This window comes from Heteronotia binoei, chromosome 11 (genome assembly GCF_032191835.1).
Source record: "Heteronotia binoei isolate CCM8104 ecotype False Entrance Well chromosome 11, APGP_CSIRO_Hbin_v1, whole genome shotgun sequence".
NCBI lineage: Eukaryota > Metazoa > Chordata > Lepidosauria > Squamata > Gekkonidae > Heteronotia > Heteronotia binoei.
The window spans coordinates 20,969,506-20,985,905 of NC_083233.1; the positions used below are offsets into that span (position 1 = coordinate 20,969,506).

Consider the following 16,400-nt stretch of genomic DNA (forward strand, 5'->3'; position numbering starts at 1 on the left):
AATAATCCGAGGAGTCGGAGTCTCGGCGCCGACGTGGTGATCTGGAGCGGTCCTTGAGGAGCGGGGACCGGGATCGGGCTCGACGTGAGGGTGAGCAAGAGCGACCCTTGTTGGAGGCCTGAGCGGCCGAGTCCTTGTACAGGGGAGAAATCCCGATGTCTCGGAAGTCCTTATACAGGGGAGAAATCCCGATGTCTCGGAAGGATCCGATTCGAAGCGGAGGTTTAAGGTAGGTCTGGGTAGACTCGGTGGTGAGATCGGGTTCAAGAAAGTCGGTCGGGACCACGCTGTGCACCGAAGGCGAACGAGAGTGGACTGGTATGACCTCCACTGCTGTGGATGTGTGAGGTGTCAGTTGGGGCATGTCGGTGATGACGTCCGATGGAACCGACAACTCAGGCGGAAGAGCAGGTTGTGTTGGAGTCGCAGGATCCATAGACGTCGAAGTCGAGATTGGAGCCTGAGGCTTCTTGGGAGCCGAGTGCGAGTGGAGTTTCCTCGGAGCCGAATCGGCCGATCCGGAAGGACGAGATTTTTTGTGCGCCGGATCCGTAGATTCCAAATGGCGCGATTTCTTCGAAGCCTTATGGCCGGTCTCGGCGTGCTTCGAAGACCTTTTATCGGACTTGTGTTTCTGTTTGGAGAGAGACACGTCCGTAGAAGCCGAATCTCCCGCTTGTTGTTGGGGAGGCGGCGAGTCCGATGCGGGCATAGCCCTTAAGGACAATTCAATCAGGAAACTCCGGAGCCTTGCCGCACGGTTTTTCCGGGCCTGCTTTCCGAAGTTCGCACAATGAGGGCAGGAATCAACTCGGTGAGATTCCCCCAAGCAAAAAAGGCAGTGGCTGTGGCCGTCTGAAGTAGGGATTTTGGTCCCACAGCGCGTGCACTTTTTGAAGGTAACTTTCCCTTCCATGCGCTCCGGACAAGGGAGGGGGGGAAGGGAGAAAAGGGGAAAGATAGCGCAGAAACGGTTTTTTTTTTTTTTTTTTAGATTTTTCGGGACGAAAGCGAAGATATAAGAAAAGGAAAATACGATACCAGGTGAGGAAAAAGGTCGAAAGGATGAGGTAATGGACGAGCTAAGGAGGAACGCAGCGAGGAAGGTGTTGTCCGGGCGGCGGTAGGAAAGAAACTGAGTGGAATGGGCGCTCTCCCCCCGCTCCAGGCATGCGCGGTCGCTGCCTGCTCCCCAGAGCGGGAGGAAAGCGCGCCAAAAGACGTTATAGGCGAGCTATTGGAGCTCCGAGGTATGGATCCGTTGCCTGCGGCAAGACCCATGTGTGGGACTGCACAGAGACCACGAAGAAGATCAAGCTAGCTGCCTTACACTGAATCAGACCATTGGTCCATCAAAGTCAGTATCATCTATTCAGACTGGCGGCAATTTGGTCTCAGGCAGAGGTCTTTCACATCACCTCTCCTATAACTGGAGATACCGGGAATTGAACATGGGACTTTCTGCATGCCAAGCAGATGCTCTACCACTGTCACTGAGCCATGGCCCTTCACCTTCGATTGTGATGATCACACCTAAGCTGATCACCCAGACTGATTTCCCACTTGCCTTACGCTGATCTCACGCTCCTCTTCTCAGCAGGGCTTCCTTCCGATTTCACACTATCAGCCCCGGGGCTGCAAGGAGCTTTGCCTTTTTCGTGCAGCAAACAGAAACCTCTAAAAACCAGTTTGTTTGCTGCACAAAAAAGCTGAAGGTAGTCGCAACTCCGGGGCAGACAGTGTGAAATCGGACGGAAGCCCCGCTGAGAAGAGGAGCGGCGTAAGGCAAGTGGGAAATCGGTCCCAGTCTGTTTGGTTCATAACCAAATGACTGCCCAACAGCTTTCTTCAAAACTGTGCATGCACAAAAACACTGCCAATCCAAACAAATTAGTAGCCATTACGATTGCTAAGGACTAATACTGAATGGTGGGAGTTTTTATAAAACAGCTACAAATGCTGCTTTTAAAAAAAACAACGCAATCTGCTACTGATTTAATGATTTAAATCATTTCCTGCTGACCGGACCAGCGACACAGCAAGGAGGGAGTGGAGCAGAACTTGGTTGGGCTGTGTGAGAACAGGCGTGTGCAAAAAGCCAATAAATACAAAGAAGTAAACTGCCAGACAGCCATAAACAGCGCAAGAGAGTCCATTGAAAAACTGGTTCCTTTCCTGCAACACCGACAGATGTTTGGGCATTTTGATTTTTAACTTTAAAAAAAAAAACCTGCATAAGTAGACCATGAGGATTCAAGGAAAAAGAAAAGCATTCCATGCAAGACTGAAGTCAGGTAAAACATGCTACTGTAACTTTGCTTTTCAAACTTGCAGGACCTCACAAAACAAGCTCAGTCGGATAAACACTTTGCATTTCCAGCACTGGGGCCCCAATAAACCTCCCCCCCCTTTACACACACACACCCCCGCCCAGCTTCAGTCCTGGCTTTCCCACGATGAACAGTCGATTTCTTGGAGCCAAGAGTCTCGAGCCTGGTTCACATAACTAGGCTCTGGCTCGTGTGCTCCGCCTTAGTTGCATTTCATTGCATAATTTGCTGCTGACAAGGCCTTGCGCTGCCAGAGCATATGCCAAAATTTGCCTGCCTTTTGCCGGAAGCAAAGAAATGGATGCAGCGACTTTAGGTCTGATATCATCAGCAAAGAAACTGGAAGCGAAGAGCGGTCCTGTGAGCTACAAACAGAGCAAACTCAGCAGTTAAATTGGGTTTTAAAAAATTAAAAAGCTGAGTCAGGCGCAAACCTGTTTGAAAAGCAGCCTGTCCTGCTTCTTAGCAATCTTTTCCCTACACATGGGGGGGGGGGGCACAGGAACGACGCCTGCGTTATGAATTCACAAGGAATGGCTTGATGTAAGAGCACAGTTATTTCCTACCCAGCATTCTGTCTCCCAGAGTGGCTTCTGGGAAGTCCACAAGCAGGGCAAGGAGGGAACAGCTCATCTTTCCCCACTCTTCACTTCTTAGAAACTGAAGCTACAATATACACAGCCTCTGAAGCTGGAGGCTCCATTCAGCCACCATGAAGAGCTTCATGGAACCAGGCAAACTAGACATTTGCCTTGAGCACCAAATTAGGTGCCCCCACCTTTTTGTTTAAAAAAAATCCTTCCCTGCCCTCCCCGAATCGCTAGTCTTCCCCTTTGCTGCCGTTTTTCCCCGCCTCCTTCCCCAAATTGCTAGTCTTCTCCTTTGCTGCCGCTTTTCTCCACCTCCTTCGCCGCCCTTCCTGAATCGCTAGTCTTTCCCTTTGCTGCCACTGTCCCCCGCCCTCCCCAAATCACTAGTTTCCCCTTTGCCGCCACTTTTCCCCGCCTCCTTCCCCTCCCTCCCTGAATCACTAGTCTTCCCCTTTGCTGCCACTTCTCCCTGCCTCCTTCCCCAATAGATAGGCCTATGAAGGGGCAGCAGGAAGAGTGGAGGAGCGGCAGCAGGGGGGGTGACATGCAGCAAGGCTGCCTGGGGTGCTGCGGGCCCTAGGGCTGGCCATGCAGGGAACCTGTGCTCTGTATTCTTGGTGCTTTGGGGGGGCAACAGTGGGAGGGCTTCTAGTGTCCTGATCCCACTGATGGACCTCCTGGTGGCACCTGGTTTTTTGGTCCCTGTGTGACACAGTGTTGGACTGGATGGGCCATTGGCCTGATCCAACGTGGCTTCTCTTATGTTCTTATCATTCCACAGAACTTATAAAATGGAATGGCTCAAATCAACGGTTTTATGAAGTGAATAACTCAGTTTAATGTCTGTGAAATTTAAAGCAACCTTTATTGAATATTTCATTTCATACTGCTTCGATTCCACTGTTCTTTAACTTTTTAATTTAATTTTGCCTGTAATATAATACTGTGATGCCTTGCTCGCCAGCCTCGTATTCCTGCTTTACTGTCTGTACTACGCTGTCTTTCTACTGCCTTGTTCTTTGGTGTTATTTGTTGTGTGCATTATTTATTTATTTATATTTATTTTTCGGAAGGCATGCTCTGCCTTTCTGTTCTCATAAAGAGTCACTAATGCAGCTAAAAATTAAAACACACATAATAAACGCGTATCTTAAAAACCATCAAATCCAATGAAAACACATCAACAAAGCAACACCAGAGCAAAAATACATACAAAAACTTAAAAACAATTAAAACACTGATCAGGAAGGAGGGATCACTAAAGAAATGTGGGTAAAGTGTTCACCCACTGATGGAAGACAGCAACAGACGGGGATTAGGCTACCTGCCTAATCTCAAAAGGCAGGGTCACCCAAAGCAGGGCCTCTGAGGATGACCACAGAGCTCAGGCAAGTTTATAAATGAATTTATTTATTTATTTACTTTCCGTTTATATCTCGCCCATTCCAAATGGACTCAGGGCGCGTAACAATGATATAAAAACCAACATCTCAATTTCAAATATAAAACAATAAGACAGTCAATTATAATTTAAAACGAAGTATTGGTGCTATACAGAGTACATAATTTATCTGTTGGTGGTCCTTCTGGTGGAGTTGCTCAGTAGCATAAAAGTGGCAGCCTTCTTCCCTAGTTGTTATAGGCCTGTTTAAAAAGTTCAGTTTTACAAGCTCTGCGGAATTGGGAGAGATCCCGCAGAGCTCTTATGGCCTCAGGGAGCGCATTCCACAGCATTGGTGCTGCCTCTGAGAAGGCCCTGGCCCGTGTAAAAGCCCAGTCAGACCTCCCTTGGTCCAGGGATGGACAACAGAGTTTTAGTTCCTGAACACAGTGCTCTCTGGGGAACAGATGGTCCTATTAGACTGTTCTTATTGCACTGCTTTTAGTCCCAATCTGCCTTGACTGTCAAGCAATAAATTAAGTCAATAACTAAAAACAAAGCTATCCTCCGTAACTCTAAGACACATTTAAAGTCACCATAGTGGGTCAGCAAATCCTGTACATTAATTGCCACGGCTTCACTACAACAAATCCTGGGGATTGTAGATGTAGGAGATGGAGGTCAGAGAGAATTCTCAATGTCCTGACACAAAGAGAGTTCCCAGGATCTTTGGAGGAATGTATGTTGACAAGTGTTGATGGGTTTTTTTCTGTGTAAAAATTCACATTAGGGGTGAAGACAGGTTCAGATTCTGGCTTTATAATATAACCCCTGTATCTCTTCTAGACCAAACAGAGAGCCTTGAAGGGTTCTGGTGCTTGCTGGGTTGACACCAAGATACAATTAAAGGTATTTAAGTCCCATCGATTTCCCTTTGTTTCATTCTCCTGAGACAAACTGTGTTTTGCTTTTGACTTTGGAGGAATTCAGAGGTCAGGTCAACAGACTGCTGGAGGGCAGGCCTGGGCAAAGACACTGCTGGTTTTAACTAATCTACACAAGGTACATTCACAGTGCAAAGTTTTAGGAAAGGTGACAGCAGAGGCAGAGGGCTGGAACTTGTGATCTACCAGCAGAAGGAGTTGGCCATCACAGATCTATCTCACATTTCCCTTTCTTCCAGCAGGCCTGGGAAAGTCTGTGGCCGATTTCGCACTCACCTTACGCCGCTCTCATGTCCGTCTTCTCAGCACGATGTCCTCCCGATTTCCCACTATTTGCGTCGGGGCTGCAGCAAACATCGTGGTTTTCACGCAGCGAATGGAAACTGGTTTTTAGTGGTTTCCATTTGCTGCACAAAAAACGTGATGTTTGCTGCAGCTCTGGCGCAAATAGTGGGAAATTGGGAGGACGCCGCACTGAGAAGATGGATGTGAGAGCGGCATAAGTGTGAGTGTGAAATTGGTATACGCCTGGGATCATGGGACCATTGGCCTGGATGCTGCAGTGGGGAGAAGAAAAGGGATAAAATTGCCCCTTCTGCCTCTTCCATCAGCAGAGCTCTGTGGATGGAAGAGGACCTTGGAGAGATTTTGTCCCCTCCCCCTTCCTCACTGCAGCCTCCTGACCTGTCCACACAGGACCTGGGGAATAAATTTGCCCAGGGTTGGAAAGGGCTGCTTAGGAAGGATCCTTGCATCTGTTGATAAAAGAATCTAACCTAGAGACAGACAGGTGGCACTTTCACACACACTTACATAATGCACTTTTAATTCACTTTCAATGCATTTTGCAAGTGGATTTGTACTGTGTGAAATGGCAAAATCCACCTGCAACCAGTCACTGAAGAGAACTGAAGCTGCATTATTTAGCATGTGTGAAAGCACCCAGGTTCTATATACCAGGAAACCAGGGACAGACAAAGGATAGTCACCGTTGTATTCTATTTGCATGCTTCCGGGAGCATCAAACTATCTATAGACAACAGAATACTGGACCAGATGAGTCAAAATATCCAAAAAGGTCATTCCAGTGTCTAGACAAAAATTATAATATAACATGACTTAAAGTGCCATCCAGAGTTACCCCCTTCTCCCTTCTACGCTCACTGATTTCTGTCTTGAGTCTCAGTAAGAATGGCAGTCTAGAAATGAAGCTAATAATTATTAATTCCAATGGCCTCAGAAGAGTATAACTCTACTGAGGATGGCACTGTCAGAGAACTAGTAAAAAAGGGTGAGCAAGAGGTATTCAGTCTACTGTTTTATCACCTTAACAGACATATTTCCCCAAAACTTCAGAATGCCACCTCTTTTGCTGCCTAGACTATGAATATCCCTCCCACAAGATCAGCTCCAAGCATGAATGCTCTCCTGCTCCCCACCCACAAAAGAAAACCAACAATGTGAAACACAGAAAGGGAGTCATTCATACCGGGTCGCAGGTCTGAATGGTGACTTTCCTCACAGTGTTGCTTCCACCATCATTGACGCGTATTGGAATCACCTCACAGGGGCTGCCCGTCTGAGTCTGCTGGCACTGCTGGACCACCGTAACATGTTCCACTGGCTGGCCAACTTGATATTGGTCGGACTGCGTGTGTTGCTGGGCATACTGGTACTGCTTCTCCTAAAAAGAAATAGTCATACGTCATGCTCACGCCCCTCACAGTGTTACCCCAACTGTTTACTGTGCAGTAGGCAACTGCAGGCTTTTTTTATAGCAGAAACTCATTTGCATATTAAGCCACACACCCCTGACGTAATAGCCAATCCTCCAAGAGCTTACAGGGCTCTTAATACAGGGCCTACTGTAAGCTCCAGGAGGATTGGCTACATTGGGATGAATGGCCTAATATGCAAATGAGTTCCTGCTACCAAAAAAAGCCCTGGGCAACTGAATAATATTAATACCCTTAAGTAAGAAGCCTTAAATGCTACTTTGCATTGAAGATCATTACAAGCCTTTCTGCTAGTTTTTAAAAGAGACTTGGGCCCAAACTGGTCCACAGAGGGCATGGCTACAGCTGCCCATTTTTTCTTTTTAAAATCTTGGGGATTACTGTCATTTTAATAATATTAACTTGGCCTAAAATAGGTTAAATATTTTCCATATTGAAAGTATTTTGTTTAATATCAGTAATTACTGAGTTAAAATTATCTTCAATCTTTTTTGAGGTATCCTATCTGATCTTTATACATAAGGGAAGAGACATGGCTATCTATCATCTTTGTCTTTTCAAACCAGTTTGATGACTCTACTTTCAGTAATGTTCCATTAAATGGTATTATCACAGTTTTGTCAACATTATCCTGAAATTTCCAGAAATGAATTAAAGATAATACTTAAAGGCTATTAGATTCTTGGATCTCTGTGAAGAAAACTACAATATCATCGGCAAATAGCATTATCTTGTACTGGGTGGTTCATAATTTCAATCCAGATACTAGATCTGAGCCTCTTACTGCTAATGCTAGGACTTCAATATACAGATTATGCAGTAGAGCGGATAGTAGTCATTCCTGTTTTATCCCTCTGTTTGCTGGGAAAGATCTTGAAATTACATTATGAACAGACAAATATCCCGAAGAGATATTTGATACCATTTGAGCCCACGTGTTGAGTTGATCACCACAGCCAAAGGCCTTCAGACATTTCAAGAGAAAATTATATTTGAATTAATCAAGGGCTTTTTCTGCATCCAGAAATAGGAATGTAGCCGTCAGATTTTTTACATGACTCGAACTAACATGTTTCCTAATATTTGTTGTTGCTAAACATCTGAAAATAAATCCTGATTGATCTTCATTAATATCTCTTGATATAAGGCCCTCAATTTTTTTTTTTTGCTAATATTTGCTTAAATTGAAGTGATTATTTAGTAGGCTACTTGGTCTATATGAGTCTACAGATGTTGAGTCCTCCCATGGTTTCAAAACTACTATCATTTTTTTTTATTCAGCCCACGATACTGACAATGATTCTTTGCAAAAATTTCATTTATAGCCACTAGTAAAGGGTTTGCCGCCACGTCTGTGAACCATTCATAGATCAACCCCAGGGATTTTATTGTTCAAAAAATTCTTAACATCTTCCTTAATCTATGTTTAGAAACTGATTTAAAATAGCTTCCCTCTGATAGTTTGGGTAGCTTCAATTTAGATATAGAACTGTTGATTTTACTTCATTAAGGATTTTTTTAAGGAATATAAATAATAAAATTCCTCAGATTCCCTTATAGCCTTCTTGATTCTACTCACAGTCTTGCCTTGCTTGCTTCTAATAGCAATATTTGCCTCCCTTTTTTCTTAATTTAAATGCAAGAAATTTGTTGGCTTTCTTACTCAATTTAAAAAAGCATTGGCGGGTAAAGATCAAATTTTATTAACTCTTTCAAGGTCATACTCCCCTAAAGTTTTTCCTTACTTTTTAAATCTCTTTCAGGGTTTCAAAGCCTTTCTCTTCAAGTTTCTTTAGTTTATTTTTATAAATATCTCTCTCTCTCTCTCTCTCTGTTCTAAGGGCAGCAGTACTTATAGCAAAGCCTCTGAAAAAGCTAAGCCTCTGACTGCCAAATAATTACTGTGGAAACACTTGAATAATTATTTATATTAAAAAATTCTTACAGATCCTTCTGCACTTCCTCCTTATTAAATTGTTTATTAATTCATTGTCCAAATGCCATCACCTATCTTTATGTTGATCAGATAGCAAACTCAGCATTATAGGTTTGTATAAGATATTGTTTCTATGGTAGCACTTATTAATAAAACATATAAGTTATCTAGATATCAACAAAGATGTCTATATGAGAATATGGATTATGAGCTGCCAAGAAAAAGGTGGAGTCCTTTATCTTATGATTCAACATTCGCCAAACATCCAAGAACCTAAATTGTTTAATTAATTTTCTTCTTCAGATTTACCAATGCTTTCTCATTCCCCTTATCATTCCCACACAATCAATCTAGAGATTATTATTCATGGTTAAATTAAAATCTCTACCCATGATAAGTGCACCTTCTACAAATGAATCGAGAACTCTATTTCATTCTTTTAAAAATTCTTTTTTTTTAGTGTTTGGAGGATATACCCAGCACAAAACTTATCAATTAATAGTTAACTACCCACTTCTTACAACAAAAAATGTTTCACTATTTCCTCAGCTTCCTCAGTTGTTCTGGTTCTTTTAAAAAATTGGTTTCCAGCCTCTTTATCTAAAAATCAAAGCTTTGTTTTCAAAAGGCTGATACCTATTTAAAACTGGTTCAGAAGGGTTTTAGATCAGCACGATGCAATAGTTAGAATGCCAGACTAAGACTTGGAAGAACCACATTCAAATCCTCACATAGGTATGACGCTTATAGGGCAACAGTCTCTCTCTCTTTCTCTCTCCACACCTAGCCTCCCTTGCATGTGTCCTGCAAGGATAAAATGGAGGAGCGGAGGAGGGTGGGATATGGCAGACAGACAGGTGGCTTCCCTAAAGAAATCTGAGTATCTCTGAATCTATAATCTTCCAAGGTTATATAATTTGGAATATATTTTATCCAGGGAAAGAAGCAAGGCTGCTCACAGTTTGGGCATGACACTAGGGATGAAGGACTTTTAATTCTCTTCCCAATGCCATTTTCCAACCGAACAAACCCCTCCTCCCCGCTGCTTTAAATACTGAGGTGAAGCCTGAATCGTGTCTGTCTTTTTTCACCTCTCCTACCAGGAAAAGGAAAGGTCCCCTGTGCAAGAACCAATCGTTTCCGACTCTGAGGTGACGTTGCTTTCACAACGTTTTCACGGCAGACTTTTTACGGGGTGGTTTGCCATTGCCTTCCCCAGTCATCTACACTTTTCCCCCAGCAAGCTGGGTACTCATTTTACCAACCTCGGAAGGATGGAAGGCAGAGTCAACCTGAGCCCACTACCTGAAACCAGCTTCCGCTGGGATCAAACTCAGGTCGTGAGCAGACCTTAGGACTGCAGCAATCCCCAAAAGGCCATTATCATTTGGGGAAATGTCACATGAGGAATTCAGTCCCCTCCTCCTCCAGTGCTGAGGGTCTTAATCCACCTTCTTCCTCTTCATGGCTGTCTTTTAAGACAAAATGTTTTTCTAGCCTGCCAGAATAGTAAGTTGTTTGGCTCTAAGAATTCTTCCCTTGAATACCCTAAATCTTGGAAGTTTTGAGGAGTTTTGGCTGGAAGTCACAGCATTGAGATGGGTTTCAAAACGAATGTGCAAACAACAAGAAGAGATTGGATTTACACCCTGCCCTTCACTGCCCGAAGGAGTCTCAGAGCGGCTTTCCCTTCCCCTCCCTACAACAGACTCACAGAACTGCTCCTGAGCAGAACAGCTCTGAGAGCCCTCTCCCTCTGCCCAACAGAAGCCACGGAGGTGGCTCTCCAGAGACATGTTAAAAAACAAAAAATCTGCACAGTCAATCTCCAGTAGTCAATCAGAAGCCTGGCTGAGTGACAGCCCTACTGGATCCCACCCACTTCTTAAAAAACGTTTGGTGGGTGCCAGAAAAGGTGTTACCTATGGCAAGTGTCATGGTGCCCGTGGGAGCCCACTGACCTATAGGGTTCATAAGTAGATGTTGGAACTCTGTCTTTGGCTCCGTCTTTCTGGTCCCATCTGCTTTAGTAGTTAGGCTGCTTCCTGACCAGCTGCAGTCTGGAGAGCCAGTTTGGTGTAGTGGTTAAGTGTGTGGACTCTTATCTGGGAGAACCAGGTTTGATTCCCCACTCCTCCACTTGCACCTGCTGGAATGGCCTTGGGTCAGCCATAGTTCTGGCAGAGGTTGTCCTTGGAAGGGCAGCTGTTGTGAGAGCCCTCTCCAGCCCCACCCACCTCACAGGGTGTTTGTTGTGGGGGAGGAAGGTAAAGGAGATTGTGAGCCGCTCTGAGACTCTTCGGAGTGGAGGGCGGGATATAAATCCAATATCATCATCATCATCATCATCATCATCACCATCATCATCAGTCTAACTTGCTGTCCATGCATTCAGCAAATCCAAGCCAGTAACTGCATTAGAGCCAATTTTCAGGGATGAAATGGCTGGATTGGTTAGCCTGACTCTCAGTTCCTGCCTACCTGGAGTCTGCAGAAAATTGCAAGGAAAGATTGTTGTGGTGACACCAAGGCTAAGCTGTTAGTTTTATATAGTGCTGCTTTAAAGGTTAGCCCTGTCTGTCCACTCTGCTTCCCCTTCCACTCCATAAGCAAACAATACAAAAATATCACCGATCTCCCATATAAGGAAACTAACTCCCTACAAAGACCTTTCTATCGTTACGGGAAGTCAGAAGCGTAAAACGACACTATTCAGTCCTTTCAAAGGAAGGCTCTTGTTGACCTGTTCTGCAGACAGCCCTCGCTCGTTGCAGAAACAGCAGTGAGCCTTTTGTGTTGCTGAGCGAGTGTTTCTCTCTCCACCTCTACCCTTCCCCTGCAGCCAGAGAGGAACAGGTGCTGCCTTTGTGCCCAGAGGTGCAGGGATTAATGGAAGGGGGGAGAGGAGCAATCTGGGAAACAGGCCCCTTTAGTGGTGCACACACACAGGGCTAGATCTGGACTGTAGAGGTTCTTGGCAGGATTTTGCCAAGCACAACCCCTTCCAACCAAGTCAGCTGCAACAGAGACAGAGAGGACAGATATGCAGTTGGCTGCCGTACATGGTTGCCACCGCTTTTCACTCACCTATGCAGGTGAACAAGAACTCAGAAGCGACAGATGCCACCAGTTGATGGCAGTTGCTCCAGACACCCCGTGTGGTTTGCTCCAGCAGGTGCGGGAACAGGACCCAGCAGCCCACAGCAGCAAAGGGGAGGAAAGGTAGCCGGTCCAATCCTTCCCAGGGAGCCCAATGCCACCACTTCCAGTCCACTCAGAGAGAAAGAATAAACTGTGGTCACTGCAGCTACCCAGTGCCACTCTTCCAAAGGCAATGAGGCCTTGGCATCTGCCCAACAGTGCCGACTATACCAGCATAATGCCAGCCATACACACACACCGATTTCCCACTGGCCTTATCTCGCTCTCACTCTCCTCTTTTCAGCGGGGTTTCTGTCGGATTTCGCACAAGCTGCCCCGAGGCTGCAACTTGCTCCGCCTCTTTCGCGCAGCAAGCAAGATCCTCTAAAAACCAGTTTCTGTTTGTCGCACGAAAAAGGTGAAGTTAGTTGCAGCCCCGGGGCAGACAGTGTGAAACTGGACGGAAGCCCCACAGAGAAGAGGAGTGTGACAGAGGTGTGAGGCTAGTGGGAAATTGGTCACAGCCTCTAGCTTCCTGTATTAGCTCCCACTATGCCAAAAAAAAAGAGAAGAAAAGCTCTTACCTGCTCTGGATTTAGCAGTTCATACTTTCGTACTGTTTTTTCAATGATCACATTATTTCCTCCTCTCAGAAGTGGAGACAATGGCTCCTGAAATATAAAACAACTGTTTTTCACTGAACGGTACAGCAATTATTTATTTACTTTTTGGGGGTGGGGAATAAAAATGTATTGCCATCATCTCAGGCATTCAAGGCTGCTTACAAATTCAATAGAAAACAAAACGACAAATGAAAAAAATCAGCATTAAAACAATTAACAACAAATCCTTCATGCGTCCTGGGCTAGAACTGTTTAGCAATTTTTACGTAAAGATTTTGAACCATACCTGGGAGACCGAGGACTATGTATATTATAAAAATACGCTCACTGAAGCAAACCCTGTTAACCTCCCAGCCTCTGGGTTCTGGACTCATTATGGTCTCCAAAGGCTTTTCAAAGGCACCAATGCACACGCACGATTCTAAAGCCAATAACATTTAAGTAAAAATGGAATGGTGCCAACTGGAGCTCAAAAGCAAGGTGTTCTGTCAGAAAGTCTTAATATCACTAGCACCAGGGCTTTTTTTGAACAAGAACACACAGGAACACAGTTCCGGCTGGCTTGGCACCTGGGGGTGTGGCCTAATATGCAAATGAGTTCCTGCTGGGCTTTTTCTACCAAAAAGGCCTATGTGAAAAAATAGTGACATCAAGGGGGATGGCCTAATATGCAAATGAGTTCCTGCTGGGCTTTTTTCTACCAAAAAAAGCCCTGACTAGCACCAAACAGAAACAGAGAAAAGTGAATTCAACAACTGTTGAAGCAAAATGCTGAAGATTGCAACTGCAATTATCAAGCACACCAACTCCCAAGAGACTTAATCCTTCTTTCAGAAAAGGACTGCAGCCCTGTACACCCAACGTCTTTGCATGCAAAGCAAACAGTCGTGGGGCTGGGGAAACAGGACTGAGCAGGCTGACTCCAAGCCCCTCCCATGACCAGGCACACTGGCTCCACATAAACCCTCTTGCTTCATATAGGCACAGCAATTGCATGCATATAAAATAAGCATGGACAGACTCTCTGCCCATGATCACTGCCATGAAGTCCACGCATACACAGTCTGTTGGGCAAATGCTTGCAGACAAGGGCCAAAAAGCCAGTCACAAGTGAAGCCAGCATGCTTGGTCCTAATCCAATTCTGTGCATGTTGTCCTGAACACGCAAGATTGCATGTACAAGGACTGTGCGACTGACAACTGCAACCATAAACAGGTTTCTTACCTGGTCAGGATTCTCTAATATAATCCTACGGACAGTGCCCTGGGAATAAGGGGACAATTTCAAAGATGGAGAATGGATTTCCTGTAGAGGAAGAGAGAAAATGAATAGTAAATATGTCAATGCAATAATTGAATTGAATATCAGAATGTTATTGAGCAGGCTTAGAGAGATAAGACCCCATCTTGTCATTTTAATAACTGCATACTGCACGCTTTTAATTGAGAATTTGTTAATGTTTTTAATGATGTGCTGTATTATAATATTTCTGTTTGTAACCCGCCCTGAGCCTGCCTTGAGGGGATGGATGGGATAGACATCCCATTAACAAACAAGCAAGCAAGCAAATAAATAAGATGCAAGAAAAAGATGATAGGAATTCTGGACATTTCCTTGGAATCGAAGCCCATTAATCTCAAGAGACATTACTTCCAAGCAGTTGTTCCCTCTAAGCTGAGTTAGTGTGAGTTAGCTCACAGATTTTTGGCCTCCAGCTCACAGATTTTTGTCTTAGCTCAGGAAAAATAGCCCAGGAGCAAACTAATTTATGCAGTATCTCACAACTTGAATGCCAGTAGCTCACTAAGTAAAATGTTTGCTCACAAGACTCCATGGCTTAGAGGGAACATTGCTTCCAAGTGATGATGATGCAGAATGCAGGTTTACAGGAATTAAACAGCCATCTTATTAGTTAAATAAGAAACATGGAGTTTGGAACCAACACTGGAAAATACACCATTGCAACAGAGAAAAGTCTGGCCAAAAGTGTATCATGGCAGCCCAGCTGTATCCTCCCCCATAAAAAGCAAGAGATGTAACCATCTGGCTTCCCAGCCTTGCCAAAGGGATACAAGACAACATAAAGACAAGGGAGGGAGGAATGCATTAGGAAAATTTAAATGGAAATGCTCAGTGGTGGTGATAGGTCTGAGCTTTGGGGCAAAAGCTATTTACAATGGCTTGTTTTTCATATTGATAATTTACGCTGTAGTTCTTATGATTTCATTGTACAGATTTCACTTGTGAGTGGTCTCCAGCAGGTATCTAAGAAGGCAGCATATGCATTTTCTAAACAAGCCAATAATAAGTAAGTTTTGGGGCTCAGCTCATGTGCTCAGCAGGGCTCCCTAAAACCAGGCTGTAGCTTTGCAAATGCATACTGCCATTTAAGGAGGTAACCTTCCCCAATAAAACTTTAAAATCCAGGGTCTAAAATGATATCACTGCATCCTTGCAACTGGAAATTCAACCAACCCTTTTCCCTAGATGCACAAAACTGCAGTATCTACACAATGGGAATAAAGAGGTCTGAATGACACAGAGCCTACATTCAGAGTCTGTTGGTCAAATAAGATCTTTATCCAGTGGAAAAGGAGCTCTTTCCATAAGTTTTATCAAGTTTAGGGGTTTCATCCCTCCACTTTCTTGGAACAGCCATCACAAAACCAACCCTCCATACCATTTTAAATTAATTAGATTAGCAACTGCTTAAATGATTGATAATCCTAGATCTGGAAAATGATGCTCTTCCCAATGCATAAAATTAAATGGCTGTCTGATTGTTTCATTTTTCTAATGTACAGCCTGCTTTTGTGCTAAATAAGCCCATAAAGCAGCTGACATTTTGTACAAATCTACATAAAAATCCAAACCCTTCCTAAAAACACAAACTTCTCCTCAATGAAACTAGCCAGCAATGAAAACAGAGAGAAAAGTAACAAAGGATCATCCAAATATCAACCAAAATATAATTCTTTAGGCTTAGTGCCATAACGATAATGCTGATGCCTTGGCCAATAGTTCCAGGAGGGATATTCAACAAGAAAGGTGGCATCATTCAAAAGGCCCTACCTGTCTGGCTTCTGAGACCAGGGATAACCACAGCAGTTTCTCAGACAATCTCAGAAAATGGGCAGGTTTGCATGGGAGTGGATGGTCCTCCATACTTCTTACTCGGAAGTAGTATTCCTTCTAAACTGAGTTAGCATGAGCTAGCTCACAGATTTTTAGCCTCCAGCTCACACATTTTTGTCTTAGCTCAGGAAGGATGACCCCAGATCACACTAATTTATGCAGTAGCTCACAGCTTTAATGCCAGTAGCTCACAAAGTAGAATTTTCGCTCACGACTCTGCAGTTTGAAGGGAACATTGCTCTGAAGCTGTATAGAGCTTTCTGGATAAAAAGCTGTACTGTGGGGGAGAAAAGGGGAGAAGCCAGAATAGATCTTTAAACATGGGGATAACATATTCTGTGTGGAGAGGCCCAGGGAACAACCCATCTGCTATACAGAAACCACTGTAGTTGCAGGCTAGCCATTAAAACACCTACATTTATCTGCAAAAATCAGTGAAGCAGAGTTGAAGAATTTATTTATTTATTTATTACTTTCAATTTATATCCCGCCCTCTCCGCAAGCGGACTCAGGGCGGCTTACAACATCATAAAATACAATCAATCCAATAAAACATATAAAACCATAATTTACTTATATCAGT

General features: G+C 44.2%; 1 protein-coding gene across 1 annotated transcript in view; it reads right to left on the reverse strand.

Annotated features, from left to right (window-relative positions):
- The window catches only part of POF1B (POF1B actin binding protein), a 68,602-nt gene that overhangs the window by 23,462 nt on the left and 28,740 nt on the right, over positions 1–16,400 (reverse strand). Inside the window, exons 2-4 of the mRNA XM_060250176.1 lie at positions 13,907–13,987; positions 12,643–12,729; positions 6,735–6,929 (exon numbers count right to left, since the gene is read on the reverse strand). Of these exons, the coding sequence (XP_060106159.1) occupies positions 6,735–6,929; positions 12,643–12,729; positions 13,907–13,987 (363 nt within the window). The remainder of the gene's footprint in view (positions 1–6,734; positions 6,930–12,642; positions 12,730–13,906; positions 13,988–16,400) is intronic.